This window comes from Oenanthe melanoleuca, chromosome 1 (assembly GCF_029582105.1).
Source record: "Oenanthe melanoleuca isolate GR-GAL-2019-014 chromosome 1, OMel1.0, whole genome shotgun sequence".
In the NCBI taxonomy this organism is placed as follows: domain Eukaryota; kingdom Metazoa; phylum Chordata; class Aves; order Passeriformes; family Muscicapidae; genus Oenanthe; species Oenanthe melanoleuca.
In genome coordinates, this window is record NC_079333.1 from 54,357,825 (window position 1) to 54,380,414 (window position 22,590).

Consider the following 22,590-nt stretch of genomic DNA (forward strand, 5'->3'; position numbering starts at 1 on the left):
TTGCTCCTTCCCATCTGTGTTTCCTCAAGAATCAGCACCAATAGCATTTAATGACTTGTACTCCCAGGTTTCAAAAGGCTGATGCCATTAGTCTTTTCCTTGAAGGATTTAGTGGTCACAGAAATCGGACAAAGAGCTGAAATGACTGAAGGTCACTCAGCAGGTCAGTGTCAGGGTTGGGCAGGGAGCCTCCTCCTTGCATCCCAGGGCTGGCTGCTGACCTGGGCACTCCACAGAGCCTCGTTAGAGCAGAGCATTTAATCAGCTTCACTGTGTTGTAACTCATTGTGCTGTTATGGATATCTAAAGGGTAGGATTTTAACTTCACAATCTGCTGTTATTGAATTAGTTTTATGTTGTGTTAATTTCTTTGTCTCATGGCATTCATTGCCTGTGATAATTGATGCACAATATATAACCAACTTCTGTATTCATTTGGGTAACTGCATTTAATTGCCTGGTATAAAATATGTGCACTAAGTACAATCTGCTGTGACTGCTATGACTGAGAAGTGCTCATTGGTATGGACTCGAGGGTGCTTTATCTTCCTGACAACTTGTCTGAGGGAAGTCTAAATGTCTTTTTGCAATTCACCATCCAAGGACTGGTACTTGAGTGGTGTCTGCAAGAAGAGAGAACACCAAAAAAGTATAACATGAAATTGTTCTATGAAATGTTTGGCATCAAAATCCTGTTAATCAGAAGTTCTCAAATTATCAGGTTTTTATTAATGTCCCTGCCTCTCCCAAGCATGAAGGAATAGCAGGGCCCAGAATATTTTATACATTTCTCCTGTAAATCAGGATTATGGCTTTATTTGCTTCTGAAGTTACTCCCCTGGAGTAGAGCTACTTCCATGCACAAGTGTTTATAAAAACAGATTTCTTTTACATATATCTTCAGGTCATTAATTCCTGGAAGTGTTAGTGAACTGTAAATCAGGAATGCTCTCTAAAGGTGTGATGTCAGTGAATTGGTGTTGGTTAATGTCTGCTCAGGTTACACAAGATCCCTGCATAAGCTTACACTTTCTTGCCTGTTTAACCAGTAACAGTGATTTAATTTATTATTAAGAAAGCAAGAATCTTTGCTAGTAGATGTATTTCTCCTCAAACTTAGGATCTTGCTTTTCATATGACTTAGACTGTGGGTTTGTTTTCCTTACTTGTTTTGTTTCCAGTGTCATGAAGGGTATAATAGTGCAGTGTCTGAGCTACACAAAGAAATACTGAAATTTGCCCAAAGCTGATTTTATTTTAAGCATTAATGAAACCTTCTCTGTACAAATTTTCAGAAATTTTTAAACAAAAGCTAATGTTTGAGTCTAAATCAGGTATGAAATGCCTGTGAGACTATTTTTGCCATATTATGATGCTCTGTGTTAATGTAACCACTGAGTTATCACTAGAAGGGATGTTCACAATTAGTATTTTTCTTTTTAAAAGAGCTAGTTTCTACAGTGTGTGTCCTTCAGGATGGAGCATTAGTTCTGCCTACAGCTTACTGCAAATTATTCAGTGTTCATAGGTTCGTTTATGCTTGTTATTCAGCTCTCTTCCACTGACAAAATAGCCTGCAGCAGTTCTTGGTTAGATAGAACTAGTTCCACTTTAGGCTCCTCACGTTCTCTTTTATGGCTTTTCCCCTGGTTCACCCTGCACTGCATGGAGGTACTTTTGATAAAGCAGTAGACTGATGGTCAGAGAGAAAGCAAAGCTGCCCAGAGCCAGGGTGGGCTGCCAGAGTGTGTTTCAAGCAAAGACTTCCTTGGCATTTTGGGCAGACCTAGTGGTATAATGCACCATGAGTTTCACCAAATTAAGCTACTGATTCTGCTTTCATTTATATTCATGGTGTTATGTTCTTTGTCCTCTGCAAGGACTTTAACAAATACTTGTAGATAATTCATGAAAGTATACCAAAATTTGCAATATGTGAACAGCATGTCAGAAGGCAAACACCAAGCAGGTATTCCCAGTAGGCTGAGGTGTGTTTGCCTTGCCCAGTGCCTGGTCCTGCATTTCTGGCAGAGCTGGTGCAGCTGCAGTGTGGGCTTGGGCTAAGGAGTGTGTAGTGTTCAGCAGCAGAGCTTCACCTGGAGCACACTTCACCAAACTGTAAAACATATGACAGAGAGAGTCCAACACCCATTTTCTTCCCCTTATCCCAGCAATCCATGCCTACCTGAGATGCCTTTGTCCCAAAACCATGGGGCAGTACCTCCTTCCTCCCCATTAGCTGTGGTGATGCTTTATGGGGACAAGCAAGTAGCACACAGCAAGGTATGAAGAGGCATTTCATCACCATTGGTTTTTAAATGCTCCTTTTTTCATCAAGGCATCAAGGCTTCTGGTCATGGGAGGAGGTGAACCACTCTCATCTGGCCTATTCAGCATGTAAAATTGTAAAAAGGGATTGATTTGGCAGTGATTCATAAAGAGCAAGGAGGGCTGTGAGAAATAACTCACTGACAAGGAATAATTCAGCCAGCCCTAACGTCAAAACACATGTTTGTGGTCAGAAGTTTATAGCCTCAGTGGAAAGGGCTAAGTATCAGTTTAAAGAGCTGAACAGGAGACACCCCAGTTTTTAAAAACTTGGCATAAATCTTGGCTGCCTTGCCTTATGTTATAGTCACATTCCCTGCAGAGGACTTCCATTCAGTGTTTGTTTGGTGTTTATAGATGTTATTTAAAAGCTAATTTTATGATAAAAATATTTTATGTTATGTATAATGAATAGTGGAGATCAAATAAGAACTGGAATTGGAAATTCAAATATTAAGGGTTGATAAATACTGATTTTTAAGTAGACTCACTGTAGATTTGAACAAAATGCTTTTTAACTTAGTATGCTGGTTATTTGTAAATTACAACTTAGAAAAATATTTAGATCAGCGTCTGAGCCTGCCTCTCTTCACTTTTACAGCCATTGATTTGGTCATGTTCCTATGAAATTATATGTACAGTGTCATGGAACTAAAATATAAAACTTTCTGCCTTGTACTTTATGCACATCAAATGAAAAAAAGAAAAGTGTGGGAGGTACTATGCTAAAATATAGTGTAATTATGTTAATTGTGTCTTTTTTAAAGATGAATCCTTTGGGTCTGCATGTTGGAAACCTCTTAATTATGGTCTTTCAAGTAGTTTTATAAAGTCAGCACAGCTATTCTAGGTCTGAACAAGTCACCAAGATTCACTTGCACAGTGCTAATGACCTCCCTGAACACTTGTAAGCTTGTGGTCAGTTGCTGGTTCCTGGTCCCCAACAGGGATCAGGAACTGGATCAGCTACTGGACAGCCAAAAAAAAGTAACATGGCCCTCATGGTCCCATGTACCTGGTGCACAGAGAATAACTTGGTGGGATCTCACAGACTTTGCTCACACCTCCTGCCTGTCCAGCCTCCTTTCTGATGAGCAATGCCAGCCTCCCAAACAATGACAGCAACAGCAAGAAGTTGCCCTTATGTAAAATTCATGGCCTGACAGACACCTGATGAGAGCAATGTGCTCTAGCTAGAAACAGATACTGCATTTTTGCTGTGAGCTAACTAACCTCTGTGAGCCACAGGTGCAGTGTTAGTTAAGGAGCAGGCATCACCCTCAGCTTTGTTAGGTTTTCTTTGCCACATCTCTGCAGGCTCCATTCTGTAAGTCATTGCACAGTATTTTCTTTCCTCTTTCCATCTCAGAACAGACAACTATTTCCTTGAAACTTGCAACATCAGTTAATTGTTAACAGTTAAAAAAAAAAAAAATCATATTCATCCCTTAATGTGTTCTTTCAGCTGATGCCTTCATGCCGAGGAGCCTGTGTAGCTGCTGATAAGACCTAATTTGTGAAGGGATTTTCAGGGGCCTGACAGGTTCATAGGTGGTATTGTTTGCTCAGCAGGCAAGGACAGCCTGCTGGAACGCCTCTCCAGAGGCTGTGGATGTGTGCTCAGGGGCTGGGATCCACAGGGAGTGGGCAGTGCCTCCCAAACTGGTCCATCCCTTGTTGTGCTCTGGCTGTGGCACTCAGAGCTGATCTCATCTTTTCTCTTTCAGAGCCTAATGAGCTGTGTGTGGGCCCTGTGCTTGGTGATACCCCATCTCAAGATGCTGCTAATACAGTAGTGAATTATTCCTAACTGAAGAAGTCTAGCAGAAGAAAAAGGATCCAGGGAAAAACAATGGCTGCCGGTAAATATCTCAGATCTGCAAAGGCCATAAGAAAATAACTGGAAGAGCTGATTTTACGTGTGACTGGGGAGGGGAGAAGTGAAAAATGTGTGATCACATCTTGTGTCTGGTGATTCAGTGTCAGAAAGGTGCCATCCCTTAACTACCCATTGAAGAAAGAGCCATACCTGGGCTCAGTCTGTGATGCTTATCTTTCAGTCTTAGAAGGAAACTTGGTGTTTGCTATAGTGAATGGATGTTGTTTGAGCTCTTTGTAGTTGGGGGATAATGTATTCTTAAATATTTTATAAAAAAAAAAAAAAAAAAAAAATTGCACCTTATGGAAAACCTTAGAAAATCACTCTTTCTTTGGAGTGTGTTTGGTTCTCACAGGTTTCAGGCAAATTTCACAGCTATTTATGTATCAATAAGTTCTTTCAGTGTTGCAGGGCAATTTATTCAGGTTGGGGGAGGCCTCAGAAGGTCTCCATCCAATCTCCTGTTTAAAGCAGGGCCAGAGGTAGGGTCAGACCAGCTGTTCAGGGCACTATCAAGTTCAGCCTTGAAAGGTGCCAGGGATGGTGACTGCACAGCCTGTTCTGCTTCTTGACTATCCTCATGGTGAAGTAGTTTTCCTTGTGCCATTTTACATCTGTTGAATGTTTCCAATGTCTTTATGCTCTGTTATACAATACCAAGAAGTATTATCAATGATCTAAAGGTGAACCATAATTAAAAAATGAAATAAACTTAAATGGTGGTTGTGATACATAATTTTCACTGAAAGTTTTGGGTAAAAATTGAGATGCATTGACTTTTCTACTTAGAGCATGTTTGCTTTCTTGCAGCAGCTGATGGTTTGGGAAGTATAGCTATAGATACCACACAGCTTAACATGTCAGTCACTGATCCCACGGCTTGGGCTACAGCTATGAATAATCTGGGGATGGTTCCAGTAGGACTAGCAGGACAACAGCTTGTGACAGGTAAGATTTTTCTTTTTTTAAAAACATTACTTGCACCAGTTGTGAATTCTTCGTGTCCTTTGAAAAAGATATGGAATGTTTTCTGAGGTTATTATATTTTTATGCTCTCAAAACATCACCTATGATTAATATTGCATACTGTATATTAGTCTCTTCTTGTAGTAGGTATGTAATCCATATTATATTTTAACCTTGTGAAAACTAAAACTCTCAGGGGAAATTGAACAGCTAAACCATCAATCTTTATGCTGGGCCAAGACTAGGATGCAAGTCATGGAAGAGGAACTTTTTTTTTTTTTGTCTCTCTGTTCAAGCAGGATGTCTTGAGGTTCTGCCAAGGAATACCCTGGGCTGAGAACCCTTGACTGGAGATTTTGGAATTGTGTTAATTGGGCAGAAAATCATGAAGCCTGTCCAGTTCATATGCTCAGTTGATATTAGTGAACTGAAGCTTTCCTGTCAGGTGTGTGCTTATTTACTTTCTGACTGGTTCCTTAAAATTGAATGTCAAGAACTCGTTCTTGTTAGACTTTATCATTTTCTTCCCATACTTTGTGAGAGTGTTGCAAGGGATCACTTATTTGTAACACCCACAAAACCAGTATTTGAAACCAGCAATATTTTACAGATAAGATTGGACATAGCAGACTTTGTTGTCAACAGTGAAGTCCCAATTAGTTGGGGACATTAAAACTTCTTTGCTCCTGTGATGTAGAGAATTATTTGATATGTGTGGGTGCCCTGTGGACACAAGCCACATGCTAGGCATGCGACAGATTCCCTCTGGAAGCTGCAGTGCCATTCAGCCTAAGAAGAGCTGTGCAATATCTGTATCAGAGCAGCATCCTGCCACGTCTGCGCCCTTCCACGCAGAGTGGATGCAGTGAGCCAGGTCATGATGTAAATCACTCTGCTTGCCTCACCAGGGAGGCCTGATTCTTCATTTTGGCCAAATATGCCCCCTCCTGACACTGGGAACTGAGTGGAGCTGTGCCAGTTCACTGCTGATGGTCTGGCTCTGAATTACCTGCTTTGCAGGCTGGTACACTAAGCTGCAAGAAAGCTGATTTAAAATGAATCAGTCTCAAGCAGAGAGTTGAGCTGGGGGAGGCTGTGAACTGATTGGTGATCTCTGGCTTTAACCCCATGCTCCTGATTAAAAGAAACAAGCAAAGCCATCCACTCCTTGGGATCCAATTCTCTTCAATGCTTCTGTCAACGGCCTGGATGCAGAAGCAGAGTCCACACTAACATATTGATGATACTAAATAAAAGAGAAGCTGCTGGTTCTCTGGAGGGAAGATTGGCCTAACAGGGAGTCTGGATAGATTACAGGGCTGGGCAATCACCAACTGTGTGATGTTTAATCAGGACAAATGCCAGATTCTGCACCTGGGACTATGTAATCCTGGATGTATGAGTGGACTGGGAGAGAAGAGGCTGGAATGCAGCCCTGCAGAAAGGATCTGGTGGGTTTTGTTAGTGGGAAGCTCAGTATCAGTCAATGATGTGTCCTGTTGGCCAAAAGAGCCAACCTGGATTGCAATAGGGATGGTAACTAACCACTCAAAAGAAGCATTCATCCCACTGTACTCAGTTTTGGTGCAGCCTCACAGTGAGAGCTGTGTGTGGTGAGAGCCATATAAAAATATCAGAGTGATGAGTTTAAGGGAGGGCAGCAAAGAGGATGAAAGGGACTAGAGGGCAAGGCTTGTGAGGAGCAGCTGTGGATACTGGGTTTGTTCAGCTTAGAGAAGAGGAGGCTGAGGAGTTGCTGTCTACAGCATCCTAATAGGAGTGCAGAGGGTGATGCTGATCTCTCTGGTGTCTGGTGATAGGATGTGAGGCAAAGACTTAAAGCTGCATCAGGGGATGTTCAGACTTGTTATGAGGAAGAAGTTCTCTGTGAGGGTGGTCAAGCACTGGAACAAGCTACTCAGGGATGTGGTCATGGCCTGTTGTTTGAGAAGTGTTCGGACAGCACTCTTGGGCACATGCCATAATTTGTGCCATGTGAAGCTAGTAGCTGGACTTGATCATTGTGAGTCCCTTCCAACTCAGAACATTTAATGATTCTGTGTGTTGATGGGGAAACAACTTTTTCCATTTTCCTGTGGGGATTTGCCTGCAGGTGCTGTGCTCAACCTGAATGCATTACCTCCAACCTGAAAATAGTCATGTGTCAAAGTCAGCTTCTGCTGTCTTCATTTATAACCATCTTAGTTGCATATGCTGTGGAAGTTTTCCCTGCCTTTTTGCCTTGCTCTATTCTGTCTCTTCAGTTTTGCTGTAAATTTTGTCCTGAGGTGTGCTGTGCAATCCCTACATGGCAGCCTCATTTCAGGTGCAGTGCTTTTCCCCACAAGGGAGGATCTCCAGGATTTTATACCATTGACAGCCCCCTGCTGTAATTTCCATAATTATGTGTATCACGTATTGTAAAGATGTTGTACAAGTCAGTTCATATTTGTTCAGCATTTTCAATATATGAAAGGTGCCATAAGTAATAAATATTAATTACTGAAGTGCTGCCTGATTTCTCTACAGGTGCAGAATAACTTCTTTCATTTCCTATTGTTTTTCTTTTTTTTAGACTCCTTTGTATTTTCAAGGTAAATAGGTGCTTTGAGGCTTCATTATATTTCCTTAAGATTCTTAAGTTTTTGACACATTTTCTTTATGGCAGATCCATAATAGCAAAACTTCAGTTTGCCATGGAAATACTTATAGATTTATTTGTTCTAATATATTTACTGTATCTGTGTTCAGTGAGGGTTGCATCATTATATTCAACCATATATAACTAGCCCCTAGCTATTTCTGGCTTTTTCTTTTTTTTTTTTTGCTATTAATCCTAGTAATGAATCAGCTTTGTCAGCAGTCACATACTGCTTTTGCTACTGTCACCTGTTACATTTCTCTGAGATGAAAATGACACAACCATGTCCCAGTGCTAACTATTTGTCCATCTTTAAAGTTTTATGTTATTATTTTTTTGGTTTTTTTTGTGGGGTTTTTTTGTTGTTTTTTTTTTTTTTTTTTTTTGTCCCCAGCCTTGTTGATAGCTAGGAAAGCAGTGAGTAGTTTAGATTAATCTTGGAGAGGCTATGGTCTTTATTGGATACCTTTACATAGCCTGGCATAGTCTGAAATTGGGTGTATGGTATTCACCTGTGTCTTGACATATCCTTTAGTCCTCTGGTCCATCAGTGCTCATGGCACTTATGCATTCATGGACTTTCCTTCCCCAGACTGACCAGTTCCTGATTGCTGTGCAGGCCATTTTTGTTCTCATGTATAGAGTTCATATGAACTACTAAGTCTTTTTAGAGGTTTCTCAAGACCTTTTTTCCCCAGCAGTTCTTAACTTCAGTGCTGTGTGACACACTGGGGTGCCTGCCTTGCAGCAGTTATGCTCCCCAGTTTGCAATCTGCAAAGCTCTTGCCTAGCTCAAGAGTTTGCTGAAATGACAACCAAAGCTTCTGCAACATCTGGCCAATGCCCTTCTCTCAGCCTGGAATGACTGCTGACTGATCTTGGTAACTAATCAATTTTAAGCACTACTAACCTTTTAATACCAGTTTAGGTGATATCTGCACTCTATTTAATTCCTTATCTCTCAGTGCCATAAAATTGGATTTTTCATCTGGGCAAATGTCAGAACCTTTCATTTGTAAAGATGGGTTCCTGTTAATAGTTCTATAATATCTCTTGGTGTCTACATATATTTTGCTTACACTTAGAGTTATTCAGAAAGCTTGCTTTTTTTCCATGTATTTGGCTGCTGCATTACATATACACTGCTATATGCATTTATACATTATATATACATAATTCATACAATAAATTGTAGTTTAATAATGCATTAGTTAAAGCGTTAAAGATTGATGTGGAATAGTTATGGCTGAAAAGTATTTTCAGTTTAAATTTCCCCTTTCAGCAGGTTATAATTTCCAAAAAAAATGTACCTTTTAGGCTGAATTTTCTCATGGTTGCTTTTAGCCCAGAGGAAAAAAAAGATCTGGAAAAGTTGAAGGAAATCTGTTAAACTGCTTTTGAATTATCCAGGCCTTAAAATTGCTGTTTTCTATGCTTTGAGACTGAGAAAAATGGTCAGGTGAGAGGGGAAGGTTAGTTTGTAGTTCATCTTTTTGAGAACTAAATCCTCTTTTTGCACTCAGCAACTCTGATTCAAGCACACCTTTCAAGTACATTCAAGCCTGCTGTTTTGTTAGATTTTAGGACTAGAAGAAATACTCAGTGACCTAAGCCAACTGAAAATGTTGTATTTTGCTTTTGCACTGGTACTTTTTAAAGGCAATTCTGACATTCCTGAATCTAGAGTTCTTGCCCTTTCATTTATTTTAGCAAATGCTATAGCAGATCACCTGTTTTCTAAGGGAAGATATCCTCCTGGGAAAATTATTTACTTCTCTGGTTCAGTTCAGTTCTCCTTTTGCTAATTAACCAGTGCTCTGAGAAACGGGAAACAATTTTGAGGCGCTTTCCTCTAGATGACCTAAACACTTGTGAGTCAAAAATGGTGTATGTCAAAAAGTTCCCTGGTACAAATGAACCTGAAGAGTGGAAATTCATTTAGCCTTTATGTCAAGCTCATGCCCTGTGATGCATATTGTGCTCTTAGAGAGTAAAGTAACAAACCACAAGGGCAGACATCCAAGATGGAAGTTACAGGTCTGCCTGGAAGTCAGGGGTATGTCTGAAAACTGATGCCTTCTGCTTATTTACAGAATAATTATTAAGGCACATTGTTCCATAGGAGTGTAGCCAATATGCCTCAGCCCCAAGATACTAAAATTTTCAGTGACACACAGTTTTTGTTGGGTTTTTTTTTCCCTGAAGCTAGTCTTTGACCACTTGTACAAAATCCCAGTGAAATCAGAGACTAGGAACCTTTGAAGCCTAACATCTTGCTTACCAAAAGACACAGAAAAGAACACTGTTTTTATGGCATCAGGCATGTATTTTTTAGACACTGGAGGTTGTGAAATATCAGGCATTCACATCAACCTTTTCTGTTTTTCCATTTGTCTCTGCTTTCCCCACACACTTGTCTTTTGACCTGATTTCAGTGGAACATAGGAACTGTCAGTTCCAATCAGGTCACCTCACTCAGGATTGTGCTTTTGACAGTGCTGGGGATCAGTTACTTCATAGGGAGAGATCCACCAGGCAAATCAGTGCTCTCTCCAATGCACTCTCCTCTTGATCATTAATAAATAGAATGAGGTCCCCCAAACTAGAAGTTACCTATCCAAATCAAGTCATAACTCAAGAAAACTTCACTTTTGGAAGCAATACCTGCAGCAGTAAGTAGTTACAATCCTGAAACTGCAACCCCAGGAATACTTTTTAATAACAGAAAGATTTGTGAAATTCTGATCTAAAGGCTCCTAAATCTCAAGATACAAGGTTAACTGTGCTTCCCAGAATTTTATTAGCTTGAAGGCCTACAAGTGTTTGGAGTCATAATATTCAGGTTCTCTTTTTCTCCAGAATGAAGACTGTAACTAAAGACAATCACTATATTCAGATTCCAGGCATGCTTTATTAATTATTGTTCACTGCAGGTCATCATATGCTGACTAAATTGTAAACATATTCCTCACTGTTCTGGTTGTGTACCATTTTTGTAACATTAATGAAGAAAAATCAAATCAAGTAGAAAATCAAGATATATTTGATTATATTCAGCAGCTCCCCAAAGAAAGACTGCACAGTGCTGAAGATTTTCAGAAGTCAGCTGGCCAGAGGACTCTCATGTGTATACCTCTTCTTCTGTGGCCTCTCCATTACGAAAGGCTTGGAGCCACTGGCAGCCATCTGGCAGACTCATCTCACTCTACCCCTGCTACCCTGTTACCTATTAAAGCTTCCTTTTTCTACACTCCATTGCTTAGCCACTATTCCAATGTGCAATTTCTTAGGAGAATGCCTAAGAAAACACAGCTTCCTTTTCTGTAATTAACACTTAACTCCTGCTATCTCATTATAGTCTATCCACAAAAATTTTGAAGTGAGTGACTTGTATAATGAGCTGAAGATAGTCACTTTTCCAAGGAAAAACATGCTTGAGCATCTATAATTTGTGGCTGAATTTCAGCACTCTCCAGATGTAAGCTTTGGTGTTTGAGGCACTCCACGAGCTCAGGTTCCCCTGCCTGTGAAAGCTGCAGACAAAAGAGTGAAGAGTTCAGCAGCCCCATGGCACAGTGGTATTCAGAGTCTTTACATCTGTTCTGCATGCTGCACTGGCTTCACACCTGGCAGTAAAAAAAGATATCAAAAGTCTTAATAAAATCCACGTTTCTCCATAGATTTTACAACCCTCTCAAGGTTACAAGGTATCTTCAGAAGGCATCTTTTCATCTTTTATGGCTTCCCAACCTGTTTTATTCATAGTGTTTTGTTAACAAGTTGGCTTATGATGCAAAGGAAATGGAGTAAGATATGCTGTGAAAAAAAAATATTCTTCGTTTTATTTTAGTTCCTTTCTATCTTATTATCTTCACTATAGAAACATTTTAGTCAAGAGGAAAAGATATACCGTTCAAATTATCTGAATGATCCATCAGAATAATTACAGTTGTATGAAACATACTCTTAAGGATTAGTGTTGCACTTATACCCAGATAAAACTACGTATTTTTATTACCAAGACACAGGAGAACAGCAAGGGTGAGAGAGAATAGGTACTGTGGGAATCCCAGTATGTAGAGCCCCTGGGAGCATCTCTAAAGTATTATAGACCAGTGTAACAAGTGGGTTTTTTTCACTGACCTGAAAAGCGCCTGCAGAGTTAATCACACTTTCTATCATGTGAGTGTTACTCAAGGAGACTTCACTCCAGGGGACATTAAAGTGCTAGGAACAAACACAGTCAGTTTGCAGCAGAAAAAGGAGAGAAGGATTTGACAGCCAGAGGAAATGTGGCAGAAACTCTGGAGTGCCTTTTGACACGCTATCAGGGTTAAGTGTGCCTCTTAGGTCATTCAAGTACCTCCTCTATATTAGGCCTTAATTGAGGCCAGGGATGAAGATAATGATTAAAATCTGCTCGGTGCTTGAAAATAAATAGTACTTTTAACATGGTATGAAGGGCTGAATGTCCCAAGTAAACAAGATTCAGAGGTGAGCAGGGCCACATAGAGGGAAGTGCTAAGTGCAAAGCTGATGTTGAATGTGGAGTGGAAGTTTTTTTTAGGAATATATCATCTCCCTTTCTGCTGTTATACTTCTATCCAAGCCAATGAACAGTTTAGAAAAACAGACTGATTACTATTTGGCATACTCTTCTTAATGGTCTCAAAATACTGGAGTAAATTTATGATGCAAGCCATATTGTTTGGTTATTTCGGCATTTTGTTTTAGGTTTATTTTTTTAAATTCCTGGCTGTTGGTAATTATACCACCAACAATCTGTTTGGCATGTTCCTGTTTGATGTTACAGTCAAGTAACATAAGGAAATTTTTTTTTTTTTTTTTTTCAGAAGTTTTCCCCATCTTTTATCTTGCTTTGGAAAGCCTCCATTCCTATTATTTTCCATGTGTTTGTTTATTCTAGACCAGAAAGCCCACGAGTAATTATGAGCATCCCACTGCATAAAGTAAGCCAAGAGGCTGTTTGGGACCATTTGCTACTGACTGTTTACTTCTGTTGGAGTAAAGCTTTGTCTGCAACCCCTTCCCTTAAAGGATCCCAGGTACCTTGGCCAGCACAAGGGAGCCCAGTGTAACCTGAGTGACATACAGTTTGCTGATGGAAAAATTGAGTTATTGTGGATAGAAGTGAATAGAAGAAGCAGATTGACCCTTTTAACTAAGCAAAGGCAAGGTAGGAATACCAGATTACATAAATTCAGGGGTGAAGAGGGTTTGTTAATGACATGCTGCCCGAAGGTGAGCTGCTGAGCACAGTTGTGGTGCTGAGGGCAGTGCTGGCTGAAGCCCTTAGGCCAGAGCTGTTTGCAGGTTCTGTAGATGGTCCCCAGGGGATGGACCCAGCAGTCCCAAGAGGATTGTTAGATCAGTCCATGCAGAGTGTTCTCAGGAGGGTGCAGATGGCACCGCCTGGGGCAGTCCCAGAGCAAACTTCTTGGGAGGGCTAGACTTGAATATGAATGGATCCCAAGGCAGCCACCCCAAATCAAGCTATAAAATCCTTTGTTCTTGCCTAGTCAGGCTCACTCTTTGCCTGCATGGGTTAGGTTGATGCTTAGAGCTTGGCCCCTGGAGAGGAAGCACAAGAAGCCTAATTTCTATGTTTTATCTTGAGGAGAAGAACATAAGCATGGCTTTCTTTCCTTTCTGCCACCTGTGCTTCAAATGCCCTTTGCTTATAGCATGAGAACTAGGTCTCACAAAGAGCATGAAGATGCACATTCAGTTCAAGGCAGGAGTCTGCCTGTGAAATATGAGCAGAACCAATCAGTATGGAAAAATGTCTTTTGATGGTCTGTACTGAAGAAGAAAGTTGGGTTTCAGTTAGCCTAATCCCTGGGCATGTGAGGGAGTTTGTAACAGAATACTTCATTAATGTTGTCTTTGGTCAGACAGACAATGGATTTGCCACACCTTCCAGTGCTGACAAATGATGTGTGTGACAGCAGCTCTGAGTAATGTCTCTGTAATGGGAAGCAGCTGGCCACTGGAGTAGTTCCCTCAGTGGATGTGGAGGTGAAACATAATTAAGCTTAATACATACAATATGCTCTAACATGCTGTAGTGTGGATTTAGATTGTATTCTGCCCAAATATAAAAGATATTCTGTTATTGTAGTTTCAGAAATTTAATAGAGCTATTCATGAACAAGAACACTTTATCTGTCTTTCCCAGTTTTGCACGTTTCTTATTCCAATTTTTCTGTTCCTAAAAAATTATTTTCTTGGCTCTAGCAGATTTTCCTTTATTGGTAATCTCCTCCACCCCACCACAATGCCTGCATTATTTAGTAATTATTTGTTATTTCCATTAAGGAAGGGCTTAGAGATACAACCTCTAGTAAGTTAAACAATGCCTGAACCCTTAAGAGTCAATCCTGGCCCAAATTGCACATGGTCTGTTTTCTTTCACTTAGATAAACCAGGTAGGTAAGGGACTGCATGGAAACAATGGGATAATACTGATTGGCAAGAAAAGCAGCAGTGATTATGGAGCCTCCTGTCTATTATGTAGGTTTTTTATAGGTACCTTGGCACAGCAGTAATTTGGTGCCAAGTGAAAAAGCAGTTTTAAACTCTTTTTATCTGATATCCTGAGTCAGGCCTGAAGAGCAGGAAAACTATTTTGCACATTAGAAACAGACAGACAATTCCTACCTTCTCTTCCTTTTTGACTGTGCTGCTGTGATACTTAGAGAAGGATTTGGAAAAGGGAAGAGAGAGAGCTTTTGTAGCATTTAGAGAAGACAGCACTGTGGGAGAGGGTGCAGATGTGCTTAATGTCACCTTTCTCATAAAGATCTAGTAGCACAACCTGGGTTTCAGGAAAGGCTTGTCCAGACTGCACTGAAGGGACAGGGCAAGTTGTATGCCTCTCCAACACTTTTTCTTCTTTCTGTCACAATTGTATTTCAAGTAGTTCACTTCCCTAGCAATAAATGTGGAATATTATAACTGACTGTAGTGTTAAACTTTAACTTATTTTGAGCTGCCTTTGTCAAAAGTGTTTAACCCTTCTGTTGGAAATCTCCTGTTTCAAGTCTTGATCTATACTTGGATTTGCATGACTTAGACCTTTCCAAGAATAGTCACTGAAACCTTATTTTCTGGCCCCTTTTAGCAACATTTTTGGCACTTTAATTAAGCATGCTTAATTGAAGCATTTTTGCAACATTGCAGATTATCCTAAACTTTATCTGCTATAATAGGCAGTACCATAAATTGATTAACTATTCATTAAAATAGAAATAAATTCACCAAAACAAGAGGACAAGAAAAAGTGACTAGAAATTTTTTTGTCTTTTAATTCAGCTAAATGTGTTTAAACCCAAACACAGTGCTGCTGTCCTTTATTGTAATAAACGTCAAAGCATCCTTTTCTTTCTTAATTGTGTTTTTAATACTTTCATAGCACTCCAGGACTTAGTCAAAGGCCATAGGTTGTGGACAGAGAGAGCTCAGAAGCTGCCCCTGGATTTCAGGACTGTGTGCATGTAGCATGGGAGGAATCTGCAGCTGAGCAGCTGAGTGGCTGATTTTAATAAACTGCTTATTATAAATATTGTGGGTCCCTTTATGTTATTAGCCAGAATTTAGTATATGAAAAAAAATCAAGTACAAGTTTGTTCTTGCTATTCACCAGCCTCTGTTAAGCAGGATTTCTCTTCCAGCTCTTCCTACATATGTTGCCTTTTAACTTTGTGTCCTTTTGTTCTGGTCTGTCTAATTACCTCAAGTAGATAATCAAGCTTGATTTTATAATAAACCATAGCTGGCTCAGGCTTGTCACGACTGATTTATCGACTCCCAAGACTAAAGACTTTCAACCTCAAGACTAAGATCATTTCTGGCTGCAATTCAGGTTATTAATCCTGAGCTTTAAAATCTAAATGTTATCTAGAACATGTGTCCTGTGTTTTCCCTTCCAGAAGAGAAAACTGCGTTTCTGTTGGTTTTGTTTCATTTAGTTTTTTGTTTTGTTTTCTTTTGTTTTGGTGGTATTTGAGTGGAATTTAAACTGGACTAAGGTAAAACAAACCCAAACCATCAGATTCTGCAGAAGCAGGCTTGCATGTAACCATCATTACAAAGGCTGAAGGTAAGGGGGCTATTATATATTAATGGAAGTTACTAGTAGATGGCCTTCAAAGCAAACATGCATCTCCATCAAGATCCCAGCACGTCTTTCCCTATAACTTCAGCACCACCTGATGGGGTGGCATGTGTCCCTACACGTGTGCATGCCTTCAGGATGTAAAGGTGTGGTGCTAAGGAGACAGATGACAGCTAATGACTCATACACACCATTTGGTGTCCCTTAGGGACTGCCTCTCTTCCAGTGTTTCACTTCATCAGGGACACGAGAGCTAACCATCCTTCCAACTATTCATGCAGGGATTTGAGTTCTCAGTGGAGGGCTTTTTTACTGCAGCTCTTGTAGCAGACAGTTGTGTTCCTACCTCCCTGCTTTCCCATTCCCCTGATCTCTGTTTTTCCATCAACAAAGCAGTGTCATAGATTTGAATGCAATCTCTGTAATGCTACAGATGCCTACTAATGACTTCTCATCTTCCTCAAGTGTAATAGAGGGATTCCATTATTCTAAGGATCATGTAGCAGAAACATTGTCACACATCTGTGTGTTCTAGCCACTCTTCCTGGGTTCTGCAATTTTCCCTTCTGAATGCTAACAGTCATCAGCTTATTGATCTAGTGGCATTTTTTCAGAGTTTTTGTGTTAGAATTCAAAGACAGTTTGGGGGTTTAGATATTTCCTAGGTTGTTTGCCTTATTCTTGTTTGATTATTTCACATTTTCCAGTGCAGAATAGTATCTGGGCTCCGTGGGCCGTGTTGCGTGAGAGCTGCATCTCACTAGACTGGATTGCATGACCTAGTATTTGTTGTGCTTCCAAGATTTGTTTCATCTATAGCCTTGAGATAGTCTGTTAATGCCTCATCCACATATGTATATAGTAAGCATGAACTAATGATATCCTCTGGCAGACTTTTTTTATTCCTCACCATGTTTTCATGATCAAAAGATGACAATCTGTCATAGTTTTCTTTTACAGTTGTGTTATGGATTGAAAATATCAGGAAAGGACACAGTACTTGATGGCTACATAAAAACAGAGTTTACAGGTCTGCAAGTTCTTTGTGCTCTGCAAACTCATTTTGGGATTTAAAGGGTAACAAACCTGTTTTTTGCTCTGGCATCAGTAAAAGACAATAGTAAGATGTTAGACAAATATTATTGTTGGAGCCTTGATTGTCCCCCCTGGAGTTTCAGAGATGAATGCAGAGAAGAGAGTGATCCCAGGGTGAGGTGGAGAGAGCCCCTCCATCAATAACACAGACCAGAATAGGACCCAGTTTCCCTATTCCATTTGTACAGCTTTGCAGAGCCTGCAGGAATAAGAGGTTGTAATTTTTTTCTCCCTTGTGTTAGTAAAATAAAGAAAAGTGAATCTGGCTGTAAAAGACCAGGCTTCATCTGCTTTTTAGATTAGAAAACCAGTGAAAAAACAAACAAACAAAAAAGTCCTTTCCATCACATATAATTAACCCCTTCATTTAAAGCCCAGGTCCACTCACAACCTGTGCTACTCTGACCTCAGAGACTGTGCCAATAACAAACCAACCTCTGGGTTTGTCTCAAAAGATGAGAAGAGAGAGGCAGGGTCACAGCAGACTCCTCCAGCACAGATTTGCTCACAGAGCAAGGAAGCAAGTGGTGTGCGTTTCTAGGGGCAGGCACTACCCCTGCCTGCCTTTTGCACAAACCAAGATTTGTAGGTAAAGCTTATATTGCTTCTTGGACCAACTCATGTAGCTAGAAAAATATACACCAGCCCTCTGATTGTCTGAGGCAACCAGGGACTAAAACTTTAATTATAGCAGACAGTAAAAATGTGAAATCAGAGGAAGGAGTAGTTTTTGCAGTACACTATAATTTTCCCCCCTTCGTTAATCTTTTTATCTGCTATAGGCTTACCTATCTATTCCTTTACAGAATAATCACAGTGTCATCACTTCACTTTTAATATTCCCTTTATTTTACAGGTGCCAAACAGCATTTTTGTCTACCTGACTTAACATATCTAATTAAACTCAAAGGATCTGATCCCTGTATGTACTTCTCTTGGAAGTTCACTGTTTCTCAGACATGGACTTTTCTTCTTCTTTCTGACTGTACTGACCCATAAGCCTTGTCCTGTTTTTGCTTTCAGACTATTACAGCTACAGCAATACTATTATAAATAGTAATTACCTTTAAAGTAACCCCCAAATCCAGATCCACAGGATAATGGTCAATTTATGGCTGTAAGGAAAAGATCCCATGTGTAAAAGGCATAGTCATCTTCTAAGGGCAAAGCAACAATTTGAGATAGATTTTATACACAGAAGATTTCCTTATTCCTTTATTCTTGCCCTGTGCCTCTTAGCCATTAATCTCTCATATGGAAACTTGTCAAATACTTTTGGAAATTGAAACAAATATGCTACTTCCATACTTATTTTTCTTATCATTTATAAACACAATGTCTAAAAAAAAAGCCTCAGCTTCTCTTCTCATGTTCTGTATCTTCTAAATCCCTTTTGCTTCATTCAGAATGGACTGCTGCTGCATTTCAGTCTGACACATTTTTCATCTTGTCCCTTTTGCAACAGTTTTCAATGGCTTTTGTGAAATTTTCATGTGATGAAGATCTTCAATGTTTTAAACATGTCTGAAAATCTCATCCTTGTCAGTAAATGTCTTGGCTGTTGCCTGCATGCAGAGCCACTCAAGAATGCAACAGAATCTTTTCTAACATGGCTTAACCAAAATTAGACTGCTCTTAGTTGCTTCTCTTGTTCTCAGTAATTTTTCCATGAAGTCTGAGTTTGAGATTTAATTCCTTTTTGTTGATGGTGTTTAATAAGGCAATGCAGTAATTTCCCAGTGGTTTCTTTATAGCAAGTACATGGTTCTGCCTGCCTGTCACTGGATGCACAACAGGAATGGCCTGTGGTGATAGCAGGTCTCTGCCATAGCTTTTGAAAAGAGATAAAAGTGTCCTTCAGGGGATGCAGAAATAGCTGCAGGTGGGACAAATCACTCTACAGAATCTTCACCTTTTCCAGCTTTTCCATAAGAAGAGGTTAAAGGCTCCTGTCTGAGATGCCATGGTTAGATGTTTTGGTGTGGGTAACATGGTGGTATCTTCATTTCATCTGAAAGTGATTTCTACAATAAAGCTGCTGCTTTTTTTTCTCAGGGAACAAAGAAATCCCTCACAAAAAACCTCATCATTCCCTGATATTAGATTAGACCCAAGATGAAAGTAGATTTTTGCTTCAGAACTTGAATTGAATTACAGAAAGGGTGCCTGGATTGTGTCATCTCTGAGTTGTCGTGTTGTCACAAAACAGGGGAAGACAGAGAGAAAAATTCAATTTTCCTGGGATCAGCCTTGCTTTGTTGAGTTTAGATTCTATCAGCCTTTGAATTAGGAATGTTGCTGTGGCATTTATGCCCTTGGAAGCTGTTGTATTCATGGAGAACTGCAGAATTCAGGTGAGAAACAGAAGGAGGTGGGCAGAGGGAGGGTGAGGTTCCTCTCTCCCCAGGATTCCTGCTGGACCTGTGTGACAAAGCCAGAGGGAATGGGCACAGGCATGTGAGAGAAACCTGGGCTGGGAAATCCAGGCCACAGTGGCTGCTGAGAACTTGTCATGGAGCTTCAAGGGCTGTCTGAGAGACAGAGCTGCACTCGTCTGTGCAGCTTGTAGGTAGCAACTTTCAGGTTTTGAGCTGATATTTTGTATATTTTGTTAATTAAGCAGTTGCAAATGATTGCATGTTACGTGTTAGCAGTGTTGTAGAACTGCTTTGTGAGCGTGGATAAGCTGAATGTGACTTTAGACATACACTCTGATGCCATTTCCCCACGAATTACATTTACAATTTAGAGCTAAGTAAACTAGAGTAAGAGCCTGCTGATATTCACTGACAGAAAAAGTTTTCAAATCACCTTACCAGCCAGATGTTCTAAACAAGAATTTGACAGCTGGTCCATAAATCAAGTCAAGCAATCATTGTTCTCTTAGGTGCCTCTTGCATTTAAGCCTGTTTAGCTAAACACATACATTTACTTAAGATGAACTGTAAAAATAACATCTGGAGATCTTTTCTCTGAAGGAAAATGCCAAAGGGTCTTACACAAGGATCAAGCACATTTTATAAACCGTGGCTGGGATTTTGGAATCCAAGCTGAATAAATGTGCTTTCAGCTTTTGAGGGGATCAAGGGCCAGTATTATTTAAATGTTCTTTTTACTTTCTCTTCACTCTGCAGGGAATGTGCTCTCACTAAAGAGTTCTTACATTTCTTATTCCATAATGAGTCTCTGTTTTCATTCTTGCCACCAGGGACCGTGGCACAGTCCTGCAAGTAGCAGTGTAGTCACACTGGTGGAACTGGATGCAAAGTGCAGCCCCAAAATATTTACTTTAGAGTATTCTGCTTTGCAGTAGATTGCCATCAAAGGAGAATGTCAAAGAAGAAGTTGCTGGGTAGTTTACCTTTTTATCTTTACTTGTATCAGCTGTCTCTTTTTCATCCCCCCTCCTTTTTTTTTTTTTTTTTTTTTTTTTTTTTTTTTTTTTTTTTTGAGATCTGTGAGTTTCTTTTTCTCCTGAGGAGGCTTTGGGTTTTTTCCCTGCCTTTTTTCTTTCTTAGAAAATCATTCTAATAAGTTGTGGTTTGCTGACCTTCAGGATCAGTGTTACTATGCATTTTAGCTTTGCCGAGTATCAGTTTGGTCACTTTGCTTTTTCACATTCAGTTCACAACATGACAGAGAATTCTGCTGAAATTTAACAAGCCCTAGGGAAAGAGATTCAGTCAAGTGCAGTCAGATTTATAAAGTGGCAGATAAAGTGGGAAGGGTTTCCCATTACTTCTGCCACATTGGGTGTTTTTTTTTGATGGATGGGCTGTGTATAATTTGTGATTTGGAATGACATCAGTTCATGTTTGGAAGGGTACCATGACTATGACTCTTCATGATAACATAAGACCTATAATCTGGAAATGTTGGAAAAGGTGGGGGCAAAATTATTGCACATGAATTCCTGGCTTGGTACCATAGTTATTTTGTGATTTAGTTCTCAGGAACACAACTTGTTTCATAATGTGAAACTGGCATTTAATCTGAGAAACCTGACTGTTTTGAGAATTATACAAGGCAGCATGGAGCTGTTTAATGTTTAAGTGACAACAAAACATAAAGATGCTGGCCATAATTCTATCTGAAGTAGTATACTTTCCTGTGAAGCTCAGACAAGTATGTTCTTGATTTAAATATCTGGAACTACAGTACATGGTGTGAAACATAAATCCTCTCAGTGCTGGAACCCAGAGACCAAAGGAGCCAGACCTCTCAGAACAGCAAATTTATCAGCTGAGTTAAAAGTCCTTATGCTAGGCTTAGAAAGGACCTTTCTTAACCTCGTCCTTCTGTCCCATTTCAGCAGTGCACATAAGCTATAAAGCTGCCCAAGATGTCAAAGGCCAAAACTTCTCTGGCATGGCAGAGGTGGTTAAGAGCTGGCATTGGGCAGAGCAGAGCACAGGGCACTGGCCCATTAGCAGCCTTTGTGCAGTACCCCACAAAACTCAGAACTGTCCTGCGGCCACTTCAGCACAAAGCAAAGGACAAAGGTGTCACTGGCAGTCCCAGGTGCTAAACTCCTGCTCTCTAGGCTCCCCTGAATGCAGCTGTAGAACAGCTGGGACACAACCTGCCCAGCTAATCTGTTCAGCTGCTGTGAAAATGCCCAAGCAAAGCTCCTGACTCAGCCTGCCCAACCCTATGGGCTGCCTACAGATTTGAAAACATCCACCCCCTCCCAACCAAGCTGATCCATGGGCAGTCACTGTCCCTTCTGTCCCCCCTATCACTATCTCCTGTGTGCCTTTTCCTGTGCCCATTTTAGAGCAACAGGGAGAGCTGAGTCTCTTCTGATGGAGAGGAGGGCAAGGAAGGGTAGGAGATATCATCAGCTCTGACATGTTCTGTCTTTGGCCCTGGAGTAGATGCAAAATGCTGCTATCACCTGCCTGGCTCAAAAAGCTGCTTTTCCCCTCCCTGGTAAAACTGGTGTTAGGTGGGGAGCTAACAGCTGGTTCAGAGTGGAATAGATACATCCTGGTCATAATGGATCCTCTGCAGTCTGAAAAGTTGGTTTCTCTTAAAAACTCCTGTAGAGTGGAAATGTTTCAAATGCAAGGGTCAGCAAGTGAACAAAGCCAAACTTTCAGGACTTTACAAACCTCTCCTAACATTGACATGAAAGATACTTTTCCCATAAATGAGGGGAGAGACAAGAATAGCAAGACTTGGGGAAAATTCTGCTTGCTGGCATTGTTGTTTTCTGTGTTCTGTTGTTGGAAAAATCACAGGCAGCACATGAGAGGCAAGACCCAATTAGCTGCTCCAGACCTGACAGGCTTTTAGGCTGCTCCAACAATCTTCTGATTTAACCACTATGATCTTAGCAAGTGTCACAAGGTTAGATTTGTCCTTATCAGCTGAGCTGGAAACCTCTCAGGCTCAAGGCAAAGAAAGTAGAAGGCAACTTTAGATTTTAGGTTACAAAAAGCTGAAACAAATAATTTCAAATGTTAACAATAGCTGAGATCTTTCTGCTTCAACTCTTTCCTTGTTTGCTGAGCAGAGGCACAAACATAAACCGGGATGTTC

At 40.3% G+C, this 22,590-nt stretch overlaps 1 protein-coding gene across 6 annotated transcripts in view; it reads left to right on the forward strand.

Moving 5' to 3' along the window:
- ENOX1 (ecto-NOX disulfide-thiol exchanger 1) overlaps positions 1–22,590 on the forward strand; it is a 350,623-nt gene that overhangs the window by 215,008 nt on the left and 113,025 nt on the right. For all 6 annotated transcript variants that reach the window (XM_056495979.1, XM_056496027.1, XM_056496009.1 and 3 more), the window contains 2 exons: positions 4,056–4,190; positions 5,018–5,155. In XM_056495979.1, coding sequence (XP_056351954.1) covers positions 4,181–4,190; positions 5,018–5,155 — 148 coding nt within the window. In that variant the 5' untranslated portion in view covers positions 4,056–4,180. The remainder of the gene's footprint in view (positions 1–4,055; positions 4,191–5,017; positions 5,156–22,590) is intronic.